At 43.0% G+C, this 27,536-nt stretch overlaps 1 protein-coding gene across 1 annotated transcript; it reads left to right on the forward strand.

The window, feature by feature from the left end:
• Window positions 1-219: 219 nt before the first annotated feature.
• On the forward strand, window positions 220-23,723 carry LOC141114334 (keratin, type I cytoskeletal 47 kDa-like). The gene is made up of 8 exons (XM_073607951.1): window positions 220-645; window positions 932-1,014; window positions 1,929-2,085; window positions 2,728-2,889; window positions 8,693-8,818; window positions 16,375-16,592; window positions 21,070-21,230; window positions 22,248-23,723. Exons 1-8 carry the CDS (start codon window positions 235-237, stop codon window positions 22,346-22,348), a joined length of 1,419 nt encoding a protein of 472 aa, XP_073464052.1. The 5' UTR covers window positions 220-234; the 3' UTR covers window positions 22,349-23,723.
• The last annotated feature ends 3,813 nt before the right edge of the window (window positions 23,724-27,536 follow it).

Below are 27,536 nucleotides of genomic sequence, written 5' to 3' on the forward strand. Positions count from 1 at the left end.
TCAAACACACTCCATCATAGTAGGTGACAAACAGGTGTTGACTAGTCTGAGAACAAAACTCTAGGAGGAAGTTCATTTGGAAAATAAAACACCCACTGCTCCCTACATACATAAATAAATATATGTGTAGGTAATATATAAATAGAGGTAAAGAGGTCCTTAAGTCCACAGGTCTGTCCTTTTTTGCTTCTTACACATTTTGTGTGACAGAACAAGCCCTCCAACACATCAGCCATGACCTTCTACAGCCATAACCATGAACCTCCTCAGGCTGCACGTTTTAGAAGTGGTGTTGGACTAAGTTTTGGTGGTGGTGCTGGCTTTCAACCTAGCTTTGCTGCAAATCTTGGTGCAGGCTTTGGTGGTGGATCCAGCAGTGGTTTTTCCTTCAGTTCTTCTGCTGGATTTGGAGGGGCAGAATCCAGCAGCTTTGGTTTCCTGTCTGGAAGTGAGAAAGGAACCATGCAAAATCTAAATGACCGCCTGGCTGCTTACCTAGAAAAAGTCAGGGCCCTGGAAGCAGCCAACACCGAGCTGGAGATCAAGATCCGTGGTTGGTATGACACGCAAGCTGGCGCTGGAGTTGGTGCTGCAGCCAAAGATTACAGCAAATACTATGACATCATCAATGGCTTGAGGAGCAAGGTAAATTATGGATGTACTTCTAAATACATTTCTAACAACCTCATTAATTACTAATCATATATATAGATAAAAACACATTAATAATAACTATTTTTTTTTAATTTACAGTTAATATAATATTGCTGTTTACTAAAGATGATTTATGCATTTAATCCAAACATTAACATTCACAATGATTCATCAGAATTTTTCTATTGATTTCTCTACAATACTATGATGGAAAACTGTTTATCACCTGTAGGTATTAGAGCATATAAGTAATACAAATAAACTTTTTTTCTACTAGCTCCTGGCTGCCAAAATTAAGAACTCTCAAATTGTCCTGGAAATTGACAATGCCAGACTGGCAGCTGATGACTTCAGAGTAAAGTAAGTCAGTTGTTCATTATAATGTTAAAGTATTATTTCAACAAATGATGTATTTGTTAAATTGATAAAGATATAATGCAAAATCCAACCTTTAAAAATAACAAGAACCTCCCTATTCGAAGACCAATGTCCAATTTTACTCCTGTCCTTTCTGGTTTGGTCTCAGACACCCATTAGTCCCATCACTGGTTGAAGAATGTTTACTTTTGTTACATCTCTTATAATAAAGAACCCCTTAGAAAACCTTTTTTTAAATATTACTTTAGCAGACCTCTCTGCATTTATTTTTTGTTGGCTTTCAATGTTGGAAATGTTTTAATTTACTAGGACCGATTCTTACTATTTCTCCTGCAATGAACAAATCCAAATAGTTTAAAGAGTATTTCCAACCATTACAGAAATGTACCTCCAACTCTTCCTCTCCCACTCTAGAATATATCATTTTAAATGTCATCACCAAGTTTGAAAAACTTTGCAGGGAAAGTTGCTGAAAGGTCAGCTGCTATTGACACTTGCACACCATCAGAACTACATCTCCCAAAAGCCCTTTCTCTGCACACAATGCGTAAGCAGACTCTTGGGAGTCAAAGCAGCAGTATGTGTTGCTGGGAAATATTTTACAAAGCAATGTATGCATGGGTAGTGTGGGGGGGGGGGGGGTTGGTATGATTCTGTAGTTGAGCAGGCAGGGCAGCCAACACTGGTTGGGATATTTGTGAAAAGTCACTAAGAGTTGTCAGCTCAAACAGGACATTAGGAGGCCACTGGATTTCTGCCAAATTAAAAGGTATTTTCCTGTATTTACAGTGTTAAAAAATACAAATAAACCCAACTGAGTAAAAAAAAAAAACTGGTTTATGAAATATACTCTGGAATGTGTCCTTTAAAATGTATTTTATTTGTATTTCCCAAAGGTATGAGACTGAGCTGGCTCTCTACCACAGTGTGGAATCTGATATTAATGTGCTCCGAAAAGTTCTAGATGACCTTACATTGTCTAGAGGAGACTTTGAAGCTCAGTTTGAGAGCTTGAATGAAGAACTGACCTACCTGAAGAAGAATCATGAGAAAGTAAGCAGTATGCTTGAATCATGCTTGATAAATATCTAATATATGCTAGACATCTTTGGAGAGGGGTACACATGCAGTGATGCATAAATGATCAATAAAACCATTAAGGCTGTCACTTTAAGAATTGTAAATGCTGCTGACACATCTAAAATGCAATCACCCAGTGGCGCCCTGCTGTAGCTTTCAGTATCCAGTGGTTCTCCTATATGCCACGTTTCTGATGGGGCTACTACACTTCTGGGTAGAATTGAGGCTTGCTACTAGGTCCTGTCCCGACACATTCCTATAAATTCATCACTATAATGGGAAGCCTCAGTAGCCAATAGGAATTGTGAAGAATTAAAGGAACAGCAAAAATGGCCTACATACTGTACATTATGGCATATCTATGGCCAGCATTGAACGCAAGATAACTATTGAATAATTTTGACTGATCAGTTTGTTAGCCAAAAAAATGTGTAACATATGGGCTCAGTTTATTCAGTCAAATTTGGAGGCCACAGCTCCACTTTTTTTCCTCAATTTTTCTAGACAATAGTCATGTATGTGCATTCATTTTTAGAGCCTCTATCCTGAAATTAAGTACATGAATAAATTTGATGTGAGTTTTTAATATAAAAAAACTTTTCTACCAATACCTAGGAAGCACATGTTGCTAGAAGCAGTGCTGCCGGTGCTGTCAATGTAGAGATGGATGCTGCTCCGGGAGTAGACCTCACTAAGATTTTGAATGACATGAGAGGTAACTATGAAGCTCTGGCTGCGAAGAACCGCAGAGATGCCGAGGCTTTGTTTGCACAGAAGGTAAGGTGGAGCTTTTTCAAACATTGAAGTATTCATACCCTTGTAGATATATCCACAGTTGGATAAAAAATATTTCTGCTGGTAATTTAGTTATTCAATTATGGTCTACTCTGAAATACCTGGTCATTCAGTTCCCAAACCAAAAAACTGATTTTATTTATGTAGCAATAGGGACAACCTAGAATGCGAAGATCAGACACATAGATGAGTGTGGTTATCATGGCATCATTTTAACTATGTAATATCCTGATCTAATATTGTTAGAATTGTTTTTTCCCTATCAGTGTAGTTTGGATGTGATCAGCCGAATAAGCATAAACTGGCTTCATTCGCTGTGACAACTGGCTTATGTAGAACTTTCTTTAAGCATCAGGTACAAAATATACATAGTTGCCAACATTGTAAAAAAAAAAAATGTGGGACACTTTTGTGGCTGTAGGCAGAGCCGTACAATAATTAGGGGGCGGGGCATTCGTTTGTAGGTGTAGCTTACGGAAAACGTACAAATGCAGCGGAAAAATGGGCGTGGTTTACGCAACATAGTGGGCGTGGCTTAAATGGGCATGGCTCAAGAGGGTGTGGTTAGAGTCTGAGATGAATGAGGGATGGAGAGGGATGGAGAGGGGGAGGGATGGAGAGGGGGAGAGAGGGAGAGGGGGAAAGGGGGAAAGGGGGGGGAAAGGGGGAGAGGGGGAGAGGGGGAGAGGGAAATGACGGGACAGCAGCCCCAGATCCTAAACAATAAAAATGTGTGTATTCTAGAAAGTTTAACAATCAGCAGATAAAGATACTCCAAACACCTGGTGTTAGCACTTCAATCATCCCGCCACCATGGTTGTTATGGTGTCAGGATGATTGAAGTGCATTATTTCTATTATTAATATAAAATGAAATCATTCAACTCACCATAATGCAGAATCAGTGGGATCCCTGAGCGTGTCACCTGCCACGTCGCCTGCCACCAGACATCCGTCCTTGCGTCAGATGTCCCAGCAGAGTTCGTGCTTGCATCAGGTGCCCCCAGCGGAGCCCCCCTTACATCAGATGTCCCCAGCGGAGCCCCCCCTCACACCAGGAGTCCCCAGCAGAGCCCCCCCTCACACCAGGAGTCCCCAGCGGAGCCCCCCTCACACCAGGAGTCCCCAGCGGAGCCCACCCTCACACCAGGAGTCCCCGGCGGAGCTCCCCCTCACATCGTGTCCCCAGCGGAGCCCCCCTCACATCAGGTGTCCCCGGCGGAGCTCCCCCTCACATCAGGTGTTCCCGGCGGAGCTCCCCCTCACATCAGGTGTCCCCGACGGAGCCCCCCCTCACATCAGATGTCCCCAGCGGAGCCCCCCCTCACACCAGGAGTCCCCAGCGGAGCTCCCCCTCACACCAGGAGTCCCCGGCGGAGCCCCCCCCTCACATCAGGTGTCCCCGGCGGAGCCCCCCCTCACATCAGGTGTCCCCAGTGGAGCCCCCCCTCACATCAGGTGTTCCCGGCGGAGCCCCCCTCACATCAGGAGTCCCCGGTGGAGCCCCCCTCACATCAGGTGTCCCCAGTGGAGCCCCCCTCACATCAGGTGTCCCCAGTGGAGCCCCCCCTCACATCAGGGACCCCCCCTCACATCAGGAGTCCCCGGTGGAGCTCCCCCTCACATCAGGTGTCCCCAGTGGAGCTCCCCCTTACATCAGGTGTTCCCGGCGGAGCCCCCCCTCACATCAGGAGTCCCCGGCAGAGCCCCCCTCACACCAGGTGTCCCCGGCGGAGCCCCCCCTACCCCCCCTAACATCAGGTGTCCCCAGTGGAGCCCCCCTCACATCAGGAGTCCCCAGTGGAGCCCCCCTCACACCAGGTGTCCCCGGCGGAGCCCCCCCTCACATCAGGTGTCCCCAGTGGAGCCCCCCTCACATCAGGAGTCCCCAGTGGAGCCCCCCCTCACACCAGGAGTCCATAGCGGAGCCCCCCTCACATCAGGTGTCCCCGGTGGAGCCCCCCCTCACATCAGGTGTCCCCGGTGGAGCCCCCTCACATTAGGTGTCCCCTGTGGAGCCCCCCTCACATTAGGTGTCCCCAGTGGAGCCCCCCCTCACATTAGGTGTCCCCAGTGGAGCCCCCCCTCACATTAGGTGTCCCCGGCAGACCCCCCTCACATCAGGTGTCCCCAATGGAGCCCCCCTTGCATCAGGAGTCCCACAGCGGTGCGCCCCCCCCTACCTCAGAGGTGTCCTCCGCATGGCTAAAACCCCCGCCCCTTTCCATTTTAGACTGGCAGGGGGGCGGGGGGTAGGCGGGGCGAGGCAGAGCGGGGCGGGGGGTAGGCGGAGCGAGGCGAGGCGGGGCGAGGTGGAGCAGGGCGAGGCGGAGCGGGGCGAGGTGGAGCAGGGCGAGGCGGAGCGGGGCGGAGGGTGGGCGGCGACGCAGGAGCTCTGTCTCCCCCCAGCCGTCTTCCTAAACTACAGAAAAATGGCGGCCGGCGGAGTTCTAGCGGCGGCAGCGGCGGCGGTGGATGCGAAATCGTGAAGAACCGGATTTCTCGGGACATTTACCGGGACGTCACAAATTCGGGAATGGCGTCTAAGTCCCGGGAATGTCCCGGGAAATCCGGGACAGTTGGCAAGTATGCATATATAATAATTTGAATTTATCAGAAGAATTAAAGGAGTTCCATGGTCACAGCGTTTACTTTCGTTTTATAACAATACACTAGTTACTGTATATTTAACAATCCAATATAAGCTTACTTATCTCCTTTAGTGTCATGAGTTCTGCCTATCTGCTGCCTATCTCTTTCCACAACTTCCTGGATTCCCTGAATGCTTTGAAGCATCTCCTCTGCTGTTTACTTTCAAAGTCTAAGGACTACATATCCCATGGTACCTTGCTGCCTGCAAAACAATGATTCCTGTACTGATTTCACCTCCTGAAACACCTCTGCTCAGCACCTCTGTAGTTCACAAGGCAGGCTCTGTTAATTATGTGACCCAGCAGTGCCTGCTTATAAGGCATAGTGAATACGTGTCACAGAATTAAATGAAGTAAATGTGTGGGGATCTTCACAAAATCATTTTACAAACGTCAAGATCATTCAGATTAATGACTTGCCAGCTGTATAACTTGCATATATGGTGGAAAAGTGTCCTTCTTTGCCTGGATCACGTACCTAGTATGTGATCCGCGTGCTGGGGCAGTGTGCACCCGCTGGCCTGGCTGTGCTGTGATTCGTCACCGCGCATACCGATCACCAGGTCCCAGCCAATGATTGATCGCTGGCACCCGGTGATCAGCTGTGAGCTTCACTGAATGCAGCTCTGTGAATATAAACATCACATAGCTGTGTTTAGTGACAGGGGATCTTGTTGTTTGTTCATTCCCTGCTAAACAGGGAATGAGAACAACTAGATCCCCAGTAACAGCAGCACACAGTACAAACATAAACACTTGTTAGGCACACATTTAGCCTCTTGATCACCCTAGATGTTAGCCCCTTCTTGCCCAGTGTGATTAGTACAGTGACAGTGCATATTATTATCACCGATCACTGTAATAATGTCACTGGTGATGTCAGTGGCAGTTAGTTAGTTCCTGGTAGTGTCTGATTGCCCGCCGCACTATCATAGTCCCAATATAAGTCGCTGATCACCACCATTACTAGCATAAAATAAGTAAATAAATAAATAAAAATTCCAGTATAAAGCCCATAGTTTTTAGACACTATAACTTTCACACAAACCAATCAATATACACTTATTGGGATTTTTTCTTTTTACCATAGACATACAGTCAGGTCCATAAATATTGGGACATCGACACAATTCTAATCTTTTTGGCTCTATACACCACCACTGGATTTGAAATGAAACGAACAAGATGTGCTTTAACTGCAGACTTTCAGCTTTAATTTGAGGGTATTTACATCCAAATCAGGTGAACGGTGTAGGAATTACAACAGTTTGTATATGTGCCTCCCACTTTTTAAGGGACCAAAAGTAATGGGACAGATTAACAATCATCCATCAAACTTTCACTTTTTAATACTTGGTTGCAAATCCTTTGCAGTCAATTACAGCCTGAAGTCTGGAACGCATAGACATCACCAGACGCTGGGTTTCATCCCTGGTGATGCTCTGCCAGGGCTCTACTGCAACTGTCTTCAGTTCCTGCTTGTTCTTGGGGCATTTTCCCTTCAGTTTTGTCTTCAGCAAGTGAAATGCATGCTCAATCGGATTCAGGTCAGGTGATTGACTTGGCCATTGCATAACATTCCACTTCTTTCCCTTAAAAAACTATTTGGTTGCTTTCGCAGTATGCTTCGGGTCATTGTCCATCTGCACTGTGAAGTGCCGTCCAATGAGTTCTGAAGCATTTTGCTGAATATGAGCAGATAATATTGCCCGAAACACTTCAGAATTCATCCTGCTGCTTTTGTCAGCAGTCACATCATCAATAAATACAAGAGAACCAGTTCCATTGGCAGCCATACATGCCCACGCCATGACATTACCACCACCATGCTTCACTGATGAGGTGGTATGCTTTGGATCATGAGCAGTTCCTTTCCTTCTCCATAGTTTTCTCTTCCCATCACTCTGGTACAAGTTGATCTTGGTCTCATCTGTCCATAGGATGTTGTTCCAGAACTGTGAAGGCTTTTTTGGATGTTGTTTGGCAAACTCTAATCTGGCCTTCCTGTTTTTGAGGCTCACCAATGGTTTACATCTTGTGGTGAACCCTCTGTATTCACTCTGGTGAAGTCTTTTCTTGATTGTTGACTTTGACACACATACACCTACCTCCTGGAGAGTGTTCTTGATCTGGTCAACTGCTGTGAAGGGTGTTTTCTTCACCAGGGAAAGAATTCTTCGGTCATCCACCACAGTTGTTTTCCGTGGTCTTCCGGGTCTTTTGGTGTTGCTGAGCTCACCGGTGCGTTCTTTCTTTTTAAGGATGTTCCAAACAGTTGATTTAGCCACACCTACTGTTTTTGCTATCTCTCTGATGAGTTTGTTTCGTTTTTTTCAGCCTAATGATGGCTTGCTTCACTGATAGTGACAGCTCTTTGGATCTCAAATTGAGAGTTGACAGCAACAGATTCCAAATGCAAATAGCACACTTGAAATGAACTCTGGACCTTTTATCAGCTCCTTGTAAATGGGATAATGAGGGAATAACACACACCTGGCCATGGAACAGCTGAGCAGCCAATTGTCCCATTACTTTTGGTCCCTTAAAAAGTGGGAGGCACATATACAAACTGTTGTAATTCCTACACCGTTCACCTGATTTGGATGTAAATACCCTGAAATTAAAGCTGAAAGTCTGCAGTTAAAGCACATCTTCTTTCATTTCAAATCCATTGTGGTGGTGTATAGAGCCAAAAAGATTAGAATTGTGTCGATGTCCCAATATTTATGGACCTGACTGTATAGCAGAATACATTTTGGCAAAAATGTTTTAAAAGATTTGATTTGTTTTCATTTTTATTGGATATGTTTTATAGCAGAAAGTAAAAAAAAATAGAGGTGATCAAATACCACCAAAAGAAAGCTCTCTTTGTGTGAAAAAAATGATATAAGTTTCATTTGGGTACAGCATTGCACGACCACGCAATTGTCTGTTAAAGTAATGCAGTTCCGCATAGCAAAAAATGGTCTGGTCATAAGTGGGGGTAAAACCTTCTGGCACTGAAGTGCTTACTAGAAGAAGGCTAGAAATAATTGAAACACTCTGTAAAATTAATATGTGATTTTTTAATTTTTACAATAGATAATGCTTTAAATAAGACCATAAGAACTGAACAAGTTTTTTATTTTATTTTAGGGTAATGAGCTGAAGAAGGAACTTTCAGCTAGTGTGGAACAAGTGCAGACAAGCAAGAGTGAAATCTCTGACCTAAGACGTTCCTTCCAAGGATTAGAGGCTGAGCTCCAGTCTCTGCTTACAATGGTAAATCTAAACGATAATATAAACATCTACACACAAATGGTGCTTAATCAGCCAAGAAAAACGTATTATTTATTAACACCAAAGCATATCTCCTGACTTGGTGGTTTACTGATGGACTATAAGAGCTTCTTTAATGGTGTAGCAAACAGGAAACAACCCATAAGCCCTATACCCATACACTCAAACCCTCTGTGAACTTCAGGTTCGATTTTATTAAGGTAGTAAATGATACTGTATCTGTCTATAGAATTTAGGATACAATACATAAAATAAGACTGATACATGCTCTGGAACTCCTGTATTGTAAATAGACAAAACTGTTTATGAGGTATCTGAAAAATACGCATCACAAAAGCTATCCTTAAAGCAGCCTTCTTTAACCTGGGTGCTGTAGCAACCTGAGGTGCCTTCTGGGTTCTTCTGGGGGTACCTTGGCAAAATCTCTTAAAAATGGCTCAAAATTGCCCAAAAACTGTCAACAAGGCGGCGGCAGGTGGATCAGGCTTGGCTTTTTTTTTTTCTGGTAACACAAAGCCACAAGTTTTTTCTGTGCACCATTACAACCTTGGGCACCGTGTAGGCCAGGTGCCAGCTTCCTTACAACCAGTGACGTCATGGGTTGATAGAAGGACATTGGGCACCTATGGACGTTCTTGTTTCCTCCTCACCTGCCTCTTTCTGCCAGAACTGGGGTCAATGTATGTAGATGTGTGTAGATGTTGCAGTGATATGTAGATCTATAAGTTTATTTTTTTACACTTTAGAAAGGGGTGCCTCAAGGTTGTGCATTATTTAAAGGGTGCTGCAACTGATAAAAGGTTTAGAGACACTTCATTAAAGAATATGTAAACCCAACATATTCCTAATATGTGTTTTCTGCACCGTGTACTTTTATAAAAAAGTCTCCTGTTCTCTAATGCTTTCTATGTGTGAAATCACTGGTGTTCCTTCCAATTCCTCTGTTTTCCTATGAAAAACTGACTATACTAAGCAGGAAAGTGGTCAGTTCTCTAGTTATACTCTCCTCCAATGATCAGACTTGTCCTGACACTCCTCCACCCCTGAAAAGTCACTAGGGAAGTTCAGTGTACTGCAGCTTCTCCTCCCCTAGCTCTTATGCAGCTGAAAACAGAGGATATGTAATCACTTATAAAAGGGAAAAGGGTATTAACATTTCTTTTTTATTTCTATATAGAAATGCTTTGCCTTCTATTTCTATTTTAACCACTTAAAGAGGAATTCCACCCAAAAGTGGAAGTTCCTCTCATTTGAGTCCTCTCCCCCTCCGGTGCCACAATTGGTACCTTTCGGGGGGAGGGGGGACAGGATACCTGTCTATGACAGGTATCCTGTTCCCACTTCCCGGAGTCCGCACCGCGGCCCATGATGTCACCGCGGGGCTCCCTCTGGGCCAGTAGAAGAGAGGAGCGGGGCCTCACGCTTGCACAGTAGGGTTCCCGGCGTGAAGCCATAAGGCTACACTGCCGGGTTCCCTTACCCGTAATGGTGGCGGCAGCATCTGAAAGCTGATGGAAACATCAGCTGCGGTGCCGACATTGCTGGACTCCAGGACAGGTAAGTGTACTATTAATCAAAGCCAGCAGTTGCAGTATGCGTAGCTGCTGACTTTTCGTTTTTTTTTGGGGGCGGACATCAGGATTTGCCCCCTTAATGACCAAGCCATTTTTTGCAATATGGCACTGGGCCGCTTTAACTGACAATTGCGCGGTCGTGTAAGATGGACCCAAACAAAATTTCTATAATTTTTTCCCACAAAGAGAGCTTTCTTTTGGTGGTATTTGATCACCTCTGCAGTTTTTATTTTTTGCGCTATAAACAAAAAAAGACCAACAAATTTGAAAAAAAAAAAAAAAAAACTATATTTTTTACTTTTTGATATAATAAATATCCCCCCAAAAATTAAAAAAAAAATTTCTTCATCAGTTTAGGCCAATATGTATTTTTTTTACATATTTTTAGTAAAGAAAAATCGCAATAAGCGTATATTGATTGGTTTGCGCAAATGTTATAGCGTCTACAAAATAGGGGATAGATTTATGGCATTTTTATTATTTATTTATTTTTTACTAGTAATGGTGGCATTCTGCGTTTTTTAGCAGGACTGCGACATTGCAACGGACAGATCGGACACTTTTGACACTTTTTTGGGACCAGTGACATTAATACAGCGATCAGAGCTAAAAATAGCCACTGATTAATGTATAAATGTCACTGGCAGAGAAGAGGTTAACACTAGGGGGCGATCAAGGGGTTAAGTGTTCCCTAGGAAGATGTTTTTAACTTTGGGGGGAGTGTAGTGAATGGAGGAGGAGAGAGTTTGCTGTTCCTAATCATTAGGAAGAGCAGATCTCTCTCTACTTGCCTGACAGAATGGGGATCTGTCTGTTTAATTGACAGATCCCCGTTCTGGCTCTCTGTGGAGCGATCGCGGGTGGCCGGCGGACATCGCACATGCCCCTTTTAGCTTTTTAAAGCGGCCAACGTACAATGGCGGCGATTTGTGCAGCCATGCCAACCTGCCACAGTACGACTGCAGCGGCTGGTCGGCAAGTTGTTAAACTGAATGGGTTGTTGTACAAGCTGATCGTTTACAATCACTTTTAGCACTGTTGAAAACTGGACTGTATATCTCATTTTTCGAAAGCTATAAAAAGTTGATTAAGCTGAAAATGGTTATCCTCTGCATTATGAAATAATCTATAAACTCTAATCTATACACAGCAATATCAAAAGTTCCATATATATGGACCTATGGATCATAAAAAAATAAGTCTTTTGTGCATGTATTGCCTGACCGAAAAAACGATTTCTGTTTCTCTCCCAGTTAACCTTTTCAGGTTAAACATGTAACAATTGAGACACTGATTGAGAAAAACATAATCTGTTCCTCAGTCAGCCATACGTCATGCATGTGGCCAAGTTCACGTTCCTATAAATATTCTGTAAACCATTTATTTTCTTATGAGAATAGGGGGTGGCCCTCAGTTGGTCACAATGTGTTTCCTTATTAAAGTATAACTACAGTGGAACCTTGGATTACGAGCATAATCCGTTCCAGTAGAATGCTTGTAACCAAAGCACTAGCATATCAAAGCGAGTTTCCCCAAAGAAGTCAATGGAAACAAAGATAATTTCTATTGCATGCAATACCGCATGTGGCCAGAGGTGGGGGGGTGCCGGAGAGCCTGGGAAATACTCGGGACAGCTTGGCTGAACTCGGAAACCCTCAGAAAGGCTCGGAAACACTCGGGAACGGAGTATTTCCAAGTGTTTCCGAGTATTCTGAGTATTTCCGAACAGTTCCGAAACGTTCCGAGTGTGACCGGTGCCCCCGCACCTCTGGCCAAATGCGGTACTGCACACTACATTAGCTTAAATTCTGCTAGTTTTGCGAGACAACACTCGCAAACCGAGTCAGGATTTAAAAAAAAAAAAAAGTTGCTCGTCTTTCAAAACGCTCGTTAACCGCGTTACTCGTTAATGTTCCACTGTAAAGGCTTTTTAGTATTGGATAGAGTGGAGAGGAATTAGAATGTTTGTAATTTGTATTTATCGCTGTCTGTGTCTCCGTTTAGGAGATTTGCCCTCGCTGTTTATCCTGTTTACCATTTTTATTGAAAGCAAATGTAAAGGAAAATTCAAAATTTTGGGTTGTCCCCAGTAAAGTAATAGAGGAGAAATCTTCCAATGGGGACAATAATTCTGGTGGCCTGGGAGTCCCCAAGGAATTTCCTTAAATTGCAGAGATTTCCTCTCACTTCCTGTTTAGTTATGGGACAGGAAGTGAAGGTAAATCTCTGCAATGGGACACAGATGGCAAAAAAAAATCTGATAGCGGTTATAACCCTCCATTTCTCTATCCAAAATTTAAAAAAAAAGTTTTGTCTGTAGTTCTATTTTAAGCCCTATTTACACTGAATAAGATGGAAAATACCACCAACCCGCGCAGATGGGATAATAATCGATTAATCAATTAATATGTGAAATTTATATGAGAGCAGCACGTTGTATAAAAATATTAAATAGAAATAATAATTAACAAGTTAATTATAACCGCACTCTACTGCAAAGTGAAAGTGCAAAAAAATGGTCAATTTCTTGACACAAAAACTAATAAATACTTATATTAAATGCATTCTCAACAAAAGTCAAATCGTGAAGACACCAACATGAGTGTTTCGTGATAAGTGTGCAAAAATCACAAATATGAAATAATGAAATAGTGTTCAAAATTAACAGGCAAAATCTGAATGACTTCTGGATACAACCTTCCTAGTATTCAGCGATCATCAGAGGGGTTAGCAGGGCTTTTTTTCAGCGGGAACGTGGGGGAATGCAGTTCCGGCACCTCCAACACTAAATGTATGTAATAGCATGGGGTGTGGGGTGTGCTGGAGGGTCTATTGATGTTGGCTGCTGGGGGATCTATTGTCACTGGTGAGGATCTGATTTTGTGAGAGGGTCTATTGTTGCTGATGGGGAATCTATTGTTGCTGGGGGGTCTTATGTTGCTGGAAGGGATCTACTGTTGAGGGAGAGGTCTATTTTTACTGGCTGCTGGAGGATCCATTGATGCTGGCTGCAGGGAGATCTGTTGTTGCTGCTGGGGGGGGGGGCGTCTAATGTTGCTTGGGTGGATATTTTGTTGTGGGTGGTTCACTGTTGCTGCAGGGAATCTATTGTTGTTAGGGTGGAGCTCATTGTTGTGTGGGGGATCTATTGCTGGGATTTTATTGTTGCTGGCTGCAGGGGATCTATTTTACTGCTTTTCTTTTTATCATTAATATGTTCCATACAAATGATTTAGCACCACAAAATGATACTTGGTTCTGTATTCTCTCAAAGGGGCAGTACTGGTAGGTGGGTAGGGGGTGGAATCAAGGGACGGTGGTCAGAGGTGGGTAGGGAGCAGAGACAAGGGGTGACTCAGACGGGGGGAGTTCCTGCACCTATTCTCCGAGAAAAAAAGCCCTGGGGGTTAGTCTTCTACCACCATCACCGGTCACACAGTCTACTCACCAGAATGCAGTGACTCCCATTACAGGAGTCAGAAGCGCCTGTATGGAAAATGCCAGATGGAATCGTGACTTAATCCGAATACTGTGTAGCTGGAAATGCTGTGACTTGACTGGACACTGGATGGACTTAGTTGTGGAACTCTCAGTGCGGATTTGGTCATAAAAAACCGTCAATGCCATATAATGGGAAAAATATATAAAATGTTCCCATGGTGAAGTATGTCAAAAAGATTTATTAAAAACGTCATAAAAAACAAAGTGAAACGTGTCACGCTCAGTATACCCTACCGGTTTCGTCAGTAACGCTCTGACGTAATCAGGGGTCGTGAGGGCGGACACGTCGCCTCCATCTAAATACAACCGCCAATTTGGGATATCCAATCTGCCTTCATGTGGCTAAAAAGCCAAACTACAATTACATGTCAAGTTTGTTATAAACAAATTTTTTGTAACATCTAGGCTGCAATCTTGTGGCTGAAACGTCAAGCTGCACTTAACAAAAGAAATTTATTAAAAAGCCATCTTGTGATAAAAAGGGGAAATAAATAACAATTATGATACATGGTTGCTCATAAGAGGTACTGCCTACTAGTGGTAAGATTTCAAAACTAGATGTCAAAAATGAGACTGGAATGGATTACCCTTTAACAATAATTCAGTAATTAGACAGATAACAATTCAAATTAATATGAACGTTGATAGCTGCCGGAGTAAGTGTATTTAATTTATATATCCATTCCATTTTGTTTTTTGATATTCTCTGGACCTTATTCCCTCCCCTCCAATCAGCATCTGGGGTCCCTATTGTGATGGATTCTGAAATGGTTGGAGAGGCTGTGTTTTAAAAACCCATTTTTTATGTTGGTGAGATGTTCGTTAATACGTGTACACAGATTTCTTTTGGTACGTCCCACATACTGTAACCCACAGGGCCAGACAATGAGCAACCATTTATCATAATTGTTATTTATTTCCCCTTTTTATCACAAGATGGCTTTTTAATAAATGTCTTTTGTTAAGTGCAGTTTGATGTTTTTGCCACAAGATAGCAGCCTAGATGTTACAACAAATTTGTTTATAACAAATTTGACATGTAATTGTAGTTTGGTTTTTTAGCCACATGATGGCAGTGTAAATTTATCTGACCAATAACATCATAATATATTAGCTTTTTGAAGTTTATATCCATCCAGCTAATCCTAATCACATTTTCTTCTTCAATCATCATGGATGGCACTGGATTGGATATCTTAAATTGGTGGTTGTATTTAGATGGAGGCGATGTGTCTGCCCTCACGACCCCTGATGACGTCAGAGCGTTACTGACGAAACCGGTAAGGTATACTGAGCGTGACACGTCACTTCCGCCTTTGCTACGCAGCTGAAGCACCAGCGGCGTTTGTTTGTGTGAAGATTGTCTGCACAAACTTTGATGTAACTCATTGTTTTTTTATGACATTTTTAATAAATCTTTTTGACATACTTCACCATGGGAAAATTTTATATATTTTTTCCAATCTATGGCATTGACTTTTTTTTATGACCAAATCCCGCACTGAGGGTTCCACAACTAAGTCCATCCAGAGTCCAGTCACAGCATTTTCAGCTACACAGTATTCGGATTAAGCCGCAATTCCATGTGGCATTTTCCATACAAGCGCTTCTGACTCCTGTAATGGGAGTTACTACATTCTGGTGAGTAGACTGTGTGACCAGTGATGGTGGTGGAAGACTAACCCCTCTGATGATCACTGAATACTAGGAGGACTGTATCCAGAAGTCATTCAGATTTTGCCTGTTAATTTTGAACACTATTTCATTATTTCATATTTGTGATCTTTGCACACTTATCACGAAACACTCATGTTGGTGTCTTCACGATTGGACTTTTGTTGAGAACCTATTTACACTGACCCATTCAAAATTGTTCTTGCCCCAAAGCTTACAGCTTTAATCCATAGGTCCCTTTCACACAGGGTGGAATCCATGCCAGTGGATCTGCCTGCTCAGCAGGGGGGGGGGGGGGGATCTCTCTGCTGATCCCTGCTGAGAAGGCAGATGACAGGTCCATGTCCGCTAAGCAGAACAGACACAGACTCGGACACAGCCCGCTCTTCTCTATGGGGCGGTCTGATGGAAATGTCTGTTTCCATCTGACTGTCATTCGATCCGCTGGACGGATGGTGAACATATCCCCACATGTCTGTTTTTAGCTGATCGGATGGCAGCGGGTGACAGCGGACGCATATCCGCTGACTTTCACCACCTTATAGAGGACAATGGGTGGTCTGATCGGCTCTGCCTGAAAAACGGACAGGCGGACCCGATCGGTCCGCTGATATGAAAGGGGTCCTATTCTCATCATGCCCACTTTGAAATGTAGGCCAGTTATTGAGCAGTATGTCTTTGGATTGTGGGAGGGAACAAACAGACAGACCATTCACATTTTTAACACTAGCTTATAACTATAGAATGCATATTTCTTTAACTAATTATTTTTTATAAAACAAATTTCAGAAAAAATCCTATGAAGACAACCTGGCTGAAACAGAAAGTCGTTATGGAGCACAGCTCCAGCATCTCCAGCTTGTCATTAGTGGAACAGAGGAGCAGCTAATACAGATCAGATCAGACACAGAACATCAGAGCCTGGAATACAGAGAATTGTTTGATATCAAAACCAGACTAGAACTGGAAATTGAAACATACCGACACCTGCTGGAGGGAGAACTAGAGTGAGTGCAAAGAAATATATTGATGGATTTGTCAACTACTGACGTCACTAGATAAAAACATATTGTCATGATTGACCATTTGATGCTGTCATATTTTCAAAGTTTCCCATTTGTTGCTCACATATCATCACTATTGCCTGTTCGCTGATTAATTATTCTAACAATTGCTCATTTGAAGTCTAGATAGGTTCTGAAATTCCCTTTGTTTTGCCTCTGTATTGCCAAGGGAGAGGGACAGAAAGGCTTCTTTCACAGGGGCCATCCGATCTGATCCTGTCCACCAAAAACAGACGGATGGTGGTCCTTTTCCCCTTCCGTCTGGCGGATCGAATGGAAACAGACAGGCGGTCTGTTTCCATGCGATTGCCCCATAGAAGAGAGCAGGACTGTGTCCACTCTGCTATGTAGACCTGCTCGTTGGGGATCAGCAGAGATATCCCCCGCTGAACAAACAGATTTTGCTTCATGGAGGCACCCGTGTAAAAGGGGCCAAAGGGATGGGAAAATTTTAGAGTTGTCACCAAACAAGAGGTGAGGAAAAATCATTCAAGTGGAACAGCTTTCTAAGATGGGTATTCTCTCTACCTTAGAGAGATCTTCTCTTGTTTCCCATTGCATATACAGGACAGAAAGTGAATTTTCCTAGTGGGAAATAGATAGCAATAAAGCTGCCCATTGGCGGCTTCCTTAGAATTCAGTACCTACTTTTCCTAGGAAAGAGTGGTCACTAGGCATGGCAGTCCTCGCTGCACAAACAGGGCTTACTTCGATGCTAGGCATCATCCTTTGTATTCCTTTCTCTAGTTGGAATCAGAATGATGTTCACTTGGGTTTGGTTAAAACTAACAGATTTTACTCCAGAGGGATTAACCATAACAGAGTTTCAGTGAGAAACAGCAACTTTTTCAGCGACATACAGAGAAGAAAATGTCCATATGAGCTGCACATCTCTGCAAAGAGAGTGTAACAGCCTGAGCCAATCAGTATGGAACCCTCATCCCCAGGATTAAGCTCTGGGGGCAGAATGAAACATGTTGGGGGCATGGCCTGGCTGGAGATTGGGCTGAAGCTGTTATGCCGCGTACACACGGTCGGACTTTTCGTCTACAAAAGTCCGACGGACGCCGACGGGCCAAAGCTGGCTGACAATCCGATCGTGTGTGGGCTTCCCCGGACTTTCAGCTGACTTTTTCAGCCGCAAATCTGACGGACTTTAGATTTGAAACATGCTTCAAATCTTTACGTTGTAACTACATCGGACCTAGAAATCCGCTCGTCTGTATGCTAGTCCCACGCTAGCATACAGACCCACGCTAGGGCAGCTATTGGCTACTGGCTATCAACTTCCTTATGTTAGTCCGGTGTACGTCATCACGTACGAATCCGTCGGACTTTTGTGTGATCATATGTAGGCAAGTCCGTTCGTTAGAAAGTCTGCCGCAAGTCCGCCAAAAGTCCGTCGAAAGTCTGTCGGATGGGCTGTCGGACTTTTGTAGCCGAAAAGTCCGACCGTGTGTATGCGGCATTACACTTTCTTACCTGGTGTTTTCAGAGAAGTGCGGTTCATACAAACATTTTCTTCCCTGTACATTGCTCTCTGGAGCCAGGATGAGCTCCTAGGCTGCACTCACAGTGGATGGCTTTATTGATTGTGATTCCTACAGCCTGAGTGGCATCCGCAACGTTGGTTTGAGGTCACCATAGTAAATGATGGCTATTGCCCTTTCTTAGGGTATCCAGGTGCTAAAATAGACCCTTGTTCTTTCCCATAAATAGCACTTTCTCGTTAAGCTTTCTTTCTCTTCCCAAGCAAAGGAGTTTTCTCTCCCAAAAGGGTACTCACAAACTAGTGTGCAGTTCCAGTTTTTAGCCCATTTTAACAGAAATCTCTCTTCACTCACTCCACATCTGCTGTAATTCCATCCACCCGACACTTTGGGGTTGATTTACTGAAGGCAAAATAGACTGTGCACATTGCAAAGTCAAAGTGCAGTTGCGCAACCGGGGACCTATATTGATAAGCCCTTTGCCAGACAACCAAAAGGAGGGACCTCCCTTTAAGGGATGCTAACAGCCCTTCACAAATTACCTTGAGATCTGACCTCCTCCCTTATTTTATCATGGTTTCCTGTGCTGAGCCAACAGCACTACTCTCTAAATCTCTGCCCTTCTGATGTCTGGTTTATTTTAAAGCGGACCTTAAGTCATTTTTTCAACTTTTCATCTATTAAATCTTCTGCCCTTGTTGTTTTAACTTTAGATAGAAAAACATTTTTTTCTGCCAGTAAATACCTTATACAGCCCACTTCCTGTTTCTTGTCTGGTAAAAAGCCTAAGCCTATGACAACTAGGGTTGCCACCTTTTCTTCAAGTCAAACCTGACTTACATCTCTTACATGCTCTTACATCTAAACTTGCAGTGTTCCCTTACACTGTAATGCCCTGTACACACGGTCGGACTTTCCGACGGAATATGTGTGATCGGAGCTTGTTGTCGGATATTCCGACCTTGTGTGGGCTCCATCGGACTTCTTCCATCGGAATTTCCAACACACATAGTTTGAGAGCAGGCTATAAAATTTTCCGACAACAAATTCAGACCGTGTGTGGACAGTTCCGACACCCAAAGTGCCACTGATGCTCAGAATAAATTAAGAGATGAAAGCTATTGGCTACTGCCCCGTTTATAGGCCCGACGTACGTGTTTTATGTCACCGCGTTCAGAACGATCAGATTTTCCGACAACTTTGTGTGACCGCATTTATGCAAGACAAGTTTGAGCCAACATCCGTCAGAAAAAATCCATGGATTTTGTTGTCGGAATGTCCGATCAATGTCCGACCGTGTGTACAGGGCATAAGGGGGACTCTGCAGACTGATGTAACTCAGAACTCTGGGGACTCTGACATAAGGGATGCTCTGGGAACCTTGATTTAAGGGGGAACACTGAGAACTCTGATGTACGGAGAGGACTGTAAAGTAAGGGGGAACACTGTGGCCTCTGGTGTAAAGGGGAACTCTGATTTAAGGGGTGCTCCGAGAACCCTAATTTACCTTAGTGTACTCACTCAGAGGCAGGAGAGAGAAGGGGGAGGGGGAGACTTCAGCCACAGACCGGGATGGATGGTGAGCTCATTCACCCTTTGGCAGTCGGCACCTCTCATCCTGATGTATCTGCGTCTGCTGGGCTTCAAATGTCCCTCCCCCACTTCCCTTTTCTTATTGGATTGGAGTGTGGGCAGACACAGAGGGGTAGGGGCGGGAGGAAGAGGAGCAGTTCAAGCCCTCTCTCCTCACCCGTCTGTGTGTGTGTTTGGGGGGGGTAGTTAGTGCTGGATTTGGGCAGAGTGAAAGAGAGTGTAACAGACACTCTCGGCTTAGACAACTGCAGCCAGCAACCCTGCTGGGAAGCCATAGTCCAGTCTGAATAATGCACCCGGGTTTCAGGTGGTCTGAAACCCAGACACATGATTCAAAACCCAATCTGTCCAGGTGAATCCTGGACAGGTGGCAACCCTACTTAGGACGGTATTTTATTTTTTAATTTTTTATTGTAGAACTATTAGTCACATATGGTAACATATTGTTACATATTTTATACTCATACTGTAATGTGAAATTGCATGTACATTCGGTCTGTGCACCGCTCTCATTCTCATGAGAGTTTGCCAGGAAGGGAGCAGGGATGAGTCATAAGAGGGCCAATCAGAGCTGCAGAGCTGTAGTGCCTCTGTGTGTCTGTGTAAATCCAGGAAATGAACAGGCAGCAGCTTCAGCTGCCCACAGTTAAAATGGATGCAGCCAGAGTCAGTGGAGGCATATTTCTGCAGCATATTTGTCACAGTATATATAAAATAATATGCAAAGTGGTAGGAGGGAAGCTTCAGAATGGCAAAGATGTTTTTTATTACAAATTATGTGAGCAAACTGCAGTTCCTCTTTAAATGAGTCGACATTCTCTGAAGTCTAAGTTGACGACGTCACTTCCTGTATTGACATCAGTGCACAGAGAAAAACTCCACCCACTGCTCCCTGTGCAAAGGATCGAGGCAGAGATTAGGGATCAAGTGACAACATGTAACTAAAAAAAGCTGATTTTTATGAATTAAACATGTGATAAAGTTTGCACAGATGAACCATTTGGGTTATGCAGTAGGTGCTGTCTTTCTTAAATGTTTGCGTGTTGGTATTCCTATGTTTGGCACCTGGAGACACCAATACATTATTCGATACCTAATACTGAAATTACAGGAATCAACTCTTGAGAAGTCACTTGGTGTTTATCGCAGCATGTTACAACACCAAAATATTACTGTATGTGGTAAACTTGTAAATTGAAATACCAAACTACATACAACAAAACAAATAATGTACAGATTAAATTCAGGCTTTGCATGATTGTCTAAAACATGTTAGATTCATTAAACATTTACCGGCTGTATTATGATGTATTGATCATGATACTTTATTCCCACAGTCAATCCTCTTCCCAGAGCTTATCCACAGCAACTGAATCGAAAGTCATTGTATGCAAAGTGACTGAATCCACAGTCAGTAAATTTTCAACAGAATCAACCTCAGAAGTTTCCTCATCATCCACAATAGAATCTCAGACATCCTCTGTAGAGCTTGTTCAAGGTAACCCAATACTATAATAGGTAATGTCTTTTTAGGAAAACAATGTCTACAAAAATATAGAGTTAAAGTAATACAAGCTTAATTTACCACCTGGGAGAATTAGATGACAATTTGGTTGTCTACAGACCAGATCTTAGCAGACTGCACCAACAGAATTATCTTGGAGAATGTGGCTACTGGCTAAGATTGAAGTTTCAGTTGACGGTCTATTCTTAACCCTAGATAAGAGTAGCTGGATCCAGGATTAGCTAACGAATAGGTGTCTATCAGTGAAAAATAGTTAATCCGAAGGCCAGACCCTTAGCAAGCATTTGGTTTCCATCATAAAAGGTATACCTTTATAAAAAAAAACAATGGGGAAATTTAGCCAGCCATACATGGATTGAAATTTGACTTGTTCAGCAGAAACCAGCCAAATTTCGATCTATGCATGAGCTAGCTGGTTGTACACAATTCATCCTATTGATTGACTTGTGTACAACTAGCTTGTCATGTTTTTCCAGATCGATCAGTGCCGCCGGCTATAGTTGGCAACACTGATCGTTGTATACTACCAACAGGGGAGGCTCCCCGCCACAATAGCACTGTGGGAATGATTCCCCCATCCTCCTTGAATGTGCGCATAGGGGAATCAGCACTTTTTTTTCCTTCATATATAATGTATGCCTTTGTCAAAATAAAATAATTGTTTTAGTCAAAGTAGCTTAAAGCTTCTAAAGGGGTCATTTGGCAAGTATTCCTAACATTTGCTATGGGCCCTCTCAGCCACCAGATCCAAAGTTGTAAATTGGCAAAAGGGATGAGAAAAGACTTTGCAATGGTTGAGTTGTATATTGTAGGCATTGTTAGGCTGGATCAACCAATCACTGATTCAAGGAGGGGCAATACACCTAGTGAGCCTTGATGCTGGAAGCTTTGCATCTGCTCCCATAAATCCTAGCTTTAGTGTGATTTTATTTTAAACAAAACTTTGACCTTAGAATCCTCATTAATGCACTTAACTGATCTTCATTTTAGATCCAACCAAAATTCTAAAAGTGAAAACCTTTGAAGAAGAAGTGATTGATGGACAAGTTGTGTCTTCAAGAGTTGAGGAGGTTGAACAAAAGGTGAACTGAAAAGAAAAGGAACACAAAAGAAAGAAGTAATAAGGGACAACAATAGGTGGGGCTCGATTATGGTGGGACTCCTAAAGCGGAACTAAACCTTCCTATCCATTACAGCGGAGAATGGTGCCATCTTAGTTTCTGCACATGTGATCATGTATAACAGCACATATCTGAGTGCTTGAACGTTCATTTGAGAGCACACTGGCAACTGTGACAGTTATGATTACCACAGGCCTGCATTGAATGTAACTGTTTTAGGAAACAGGTAAAATTACACTAAATTGTCGTGTAACCTCTTTGCGCTGAGTGCATGCAAATATGCGGCCTCTCGGCGGCTGGGCCTTGGTGTCTAGTAGCTGCATATTTTCATGCAATAGCGCCAGTGCTGTGCCGAGAGCGCACGCCTTGCACGCTCCCGGCACAGTGACCAGCGGCTCACGTAAAGTTGCCAATCGCTGTTTGCAATCGAGACTTTTCCAATCGCGTGACTGCCGTGACAGCCAGTCACGGCAGTGACGTGGCCATAAGCCCTGCCCACCTCCCGGAATTGCAAACTCCTTAAAGGGCCAGCGGCAACCAGCGCCCAGGGGTTACAAAAAAGAAAATTCTATTCCAAGTATGTATTTTTAGCTCAAAATAATACCTTCTATTGCTCTCAACCTCTTCCAAATCTCCAAATTCATTTTTATTTTTTTAGCTGGTGTGGTCGGACTTCCTGTTAGAGAGTGGCTAATAATGACTAAAAATAGAATGCAGGACCATTAAGTAATGGATGTGTATCAATTATTTTTTGGAGAATATGGATATTGTTCAGTGTCAAATTGGTAGGTTTAGTCCTGCTTTGAGCAATATACTGTTCAAATTGAGAAAAACTTAGTTTATTTTCTTTTTGATTCAGTAAAGTCTATGTTGCCTCTTACATGACTAGTGATGTTTTTTGTTATACTTTAAGTGAAACATTCAGAAATCTCTACAATCAATACCTTAGTAAATCATACTTTAGTAAATAGATTTTCTTCACATGTTAATGTGTCTCTTGGATAAAGGAACTTAAAAAATAAACTTTACAGCTTAGAAAAGAAACCTGCAGACATGACAGGGAGGTAGAGTTCAGACTAGTGCAAATGCAGTGTTAGGTAATACCATGTGGTCAGAACATCAATGGCTGAGAGAGTGAGGATTGGGGTGGGGGTCATGAGGATGCTACAGTGGGTATAGAAAAGGTTCCCCCCCCTTTAAATTAATCACATTTTGTTGCTTTGCAGCCTGGAATTAAGACAGACACAGTTTTTGTTTTATTCAGCTGTATTTACTGGTGCAACTTATACCATCCAAGTGAAGGATATAACACCAATATGTCAGAAAAAAACAGAATCACTGAGTTGGGAGAAGTGTCACCCCCCCCCCCCCCCCCCCCATGTCTGTATTTTTTTGAACCACCTTTTGCTTTAATTACTGTTGGGATATGTTGGGATATGTCACTACTAACTTTGCACCTCCCCTCCTGGGATTATAATATGAAGATAGTCTCCCCACAGGCAAAGAAGCTCACAGGGGTTCCTCGTCAGCTCAGAAGTTACATGAGAAATAAAGCCTCTGAGGTCACAAAATCTAACATATTCTTTGAGCACCAGGTTCTTGAGCTGTGTCTTACACCTTATATTCAAGAGTCCCATTCTGCTGTATAACTCATTGGTCTAAGATTATCTACAATTTCCAGGTCCATCAATGGACAATAAAGAAAGAAAATCTGACTCTGGTTGTGTCCTTCATCCCCTGACTCATTCCTCCAAAAAGACGCCTTGCCCACCAGTTCATTGGAATGGACATGGCCTTATGCACATAATGATGTGTATAAAAAACTTCGGCCTCTTTCACATGGGGTGGACTCTGTTTAGATCAGTTGGAGATCTGTCTGCTGATCCCCTGCTGATCAAAGCAGAGTGGGCAGAATACAGGTTCGTGTCCACTCAGTTTATGTACAGCAGACATGAACACAGCCCACTCTGCTCTATGGGCAGCCGAGAGTAAACGGACCCTACTGTACGTTTACACCCAACTGCCTTCCAATCTGATCCCCCGTCTAGACGGAGAAGGGTGGAACCATTTTTTATTAGTGAACACAAGTCCGTTTACACCCGCTGGTCCATTGTGGTATGGATGGTCCACTTGTTAGTTTTTCAGGTGGACCTGGTCAGACCCTTTGTGCAGTTGCGGCTGGTGTTTTTTTTGTTGGGGGGCAGAAAACAACCGAACCCCCCACCCCCCCGAGGCAACTCAAACCCCCATTAACCCCTATTAACCCCCCACTGTCTGCCGGTCAGTCCACTGGCACTTACCCCATCTAGGCGGTGGGCATCGGGCATCTGTGGGCATCAGAGGAGCAGCAGTGGGGATCGGGCATCAAGGCATCTGCGGGGACCAGGCATCCGAGGAGTGGCGGCGGGGATCAGGCATCCAGGCATCAGCGAGGACCGGGCATCCAGGCATCGGCGGGAACATTGCATCCAAGCATCAGCCAGCGGCTCTTCTCCTCGCTTGCGCTGTGCATCTCCTCCACTCCTCCTAGGATTCAATAGGATCGCCTGTCCTTTCAACCAATCGGGTGAAGGGTATCAGACCCGCTTCCCGATTGGCCGGGAGGAGGATCAGTGTTGCAACGGCGAATGTTCATTCGCCGTTGCAACACACCTGGGTGGGCTCCGGACGCATCCTCTGCGACCCAAGCCCACCCTATTTTGAAGCATTTTAGAGTCTCTGGCTCTAATCAGGTGCTTATAAAAAAAACCCTGGCCGCTGTAATTCATGCGCCCTGAAAGGGGGCCGGATGCATGAATAGGGGGTGGCTGCGACAGCCATGGATAGATTTATGCAATGCATGAATCTATCCATTGCATACAGGGGGTAGCCTAGAGAGAAGGGGCAGCGCCGGGTGCCCCTAATAGACGGGTTGCCTCTGCCTTTGTGTGAAAGGGGCCTCTATATACCAGAAACAAGACTTATGGAGTCTGTGTTCAGGAACCAGCAACATACTGTAGTTGCAATAGTTCACATAATGAACATAAAATGAACTTCTCTGACCCCTCCACTTCCTAATGTGTGGCTTTGTTCCCCTGTTAGTCCCCTATACCAATATAGAACATGATCAAAACTAGAATCCTTTTGGAAATAACATATAATCAAAAATGCTATATTATAAGCAATTATTTACATTTTGCCATCTTTTAATGGGTGGAGTTTGGAAAATTATATCCAAGTACCTGTTATATTTTTCAGACAGTGGACCGATAGGAGGTAGCCCCTTGTTATTGCCTGTGGTGAGATTAATTATTCCTATTTACAGTAGTTTATAAACATGAATGTCAGATTGAAACAAAATACTCATAGAACTTTATCTTTCCCACGCACACAACCAGAAGCCCTTAAGGGCACCTTTACGTATAGACTTTAGTTGTTGTAAACTAGACAGTTGGCCGATTAAAAGTTATGTGACTCAACAGTTGATAATCTAATAACTTGAAAAAAGCATTTGCCATTAATATTCTATTAATATATTTTACACATAGATTACCAACGGCACCCGCCAATCGTCCTGAACACACACAGGACAGGGATCTGCCTATGTAAACAAGGTAGAGCTCTGTCATGTCAGCAGGGAAGTAATGTATTTAGTTTCCCGGCAAATCATGGATCTGAAATCAATTACCTCTCCTAGTAAAAGCACCACACTATGTACACATAAACACAGGCTAGGCACACATTTAACCCTTTTATCACCCTAGATGTTTAACCCCTTCTCAGCCAGTGTCATTAGTACAGTAACAGTGCATGTTTTTAGCACTGATCACTGTATTAGTGTCACTGGTCCTCAAAAAGTGTCAAAAGTGTCAGTTAGTGTCAGAATGTCCGCCGCAATATTACAGTCCCGCTATAAGTCGCTGTGTGCCACCAATACTAGTAAAAAAAAATTAAATAAAAATATCCCATAGTTTGTAGACACTATAACTTTTGCAAAAACCAATCAATATACACTTATTGTTTTTTTTTTATCAAAAATAAGTAGCAGAATACATATTGACCTACATTTATAAAAAAAATATGATTTTTTTAAAAAATTTTATTAGATATGTTTTCTAGCAGAAAGTAAAAAATGTTGTTTCTTTTTTTTTTTTTTTTTTTTTTATTGTTTAATTGTTTTTTAATTAAATTTTTGTTTATAGCACAAAAAATAAGAACCACAGAGATGAATAAATACCATGAAAAGAAAGCTCTATTTGTGGGAGAAAAAGGACATACATTTTATTTGGGTACAGCGTTCTACGACCACGCAATTGTCAGTTAAAGTAGCGCAGTGCTGTATTGCAAAATATGGCCTGGTCATAAAGGGGGGGGTAAATCTTTCCAGATGTCACGTGGTTAAGGACTGTTATGTTTACCAGTGGCTGGCTGGTGATCTCGGGCTTTTTCAGAGTACGGTGTGTGTAGGTATATATACATATATATATATATATATATATATATATATACATATATCATTATTATTATTATTATTATTATTAAGAAAGTCCAAATTCTTGGTCAAAACTGGAGCAATTATAATAAGTCAGAATTCATATTTGAAAAGAAAGAAGTATTATCGCAAAAACTGATATGTATAACAGGCCATATATTAGAAATAAGTACAAAACAAGCACATTTCCCCATATTGTATGCATTTAAAACAATTTAATGAGTACAGAAAAATACCTGTTGGTCTGCCAGAAATCCAGTGTGCTCCTAATGTCCTGGTTTAGCTGTCATTGCTATTGCTGTACATAGTGACATGGTACAAAGTTATTGGTAACCTCAACAGGTTTTATGGTCTTTTTAAAGGCTGAAGGTCTTGAAAATAATCAGTATAAGTACTAATGTGTTTGAAGGTTTCAAGAAGCCCAACTGGGTACCAAGCAACCTGAATTTGACTTGTGGAGAATATGACAGTATTGGGATCCCAGTGCACTGTATTTGATAGATGCATGTGTTAGATAAATGTATTTATTTAAAGTAAAAATAAAATTAAAGTAAAACCAACTGCAAAAATATTAGGTCCCTTTCACACTGGGGCGGGGGCGGCGTCAGGCGGTAAAGCGCCGCTATTGTTAGCGGCGCTTTACCGTCGGTATTCGGCCGCTAGTGGGGCGGTTTTACCCCATGCTAG

Source organism: Aquarana catesbeiana, linkage group LG12, assembly GCF_042186555.1.
Source record: "Aquarana catesbeiana isolate 2022-GZ linkage group LG12, ASM4218655v1, whole genome shotgun sequence".
NCBI classification, from domain to species: Eukaryota; Metazoa; Chordata; class Amphibia; order Anura; family Ranidae; genus Aquarana; species Aquarana catesbeiana.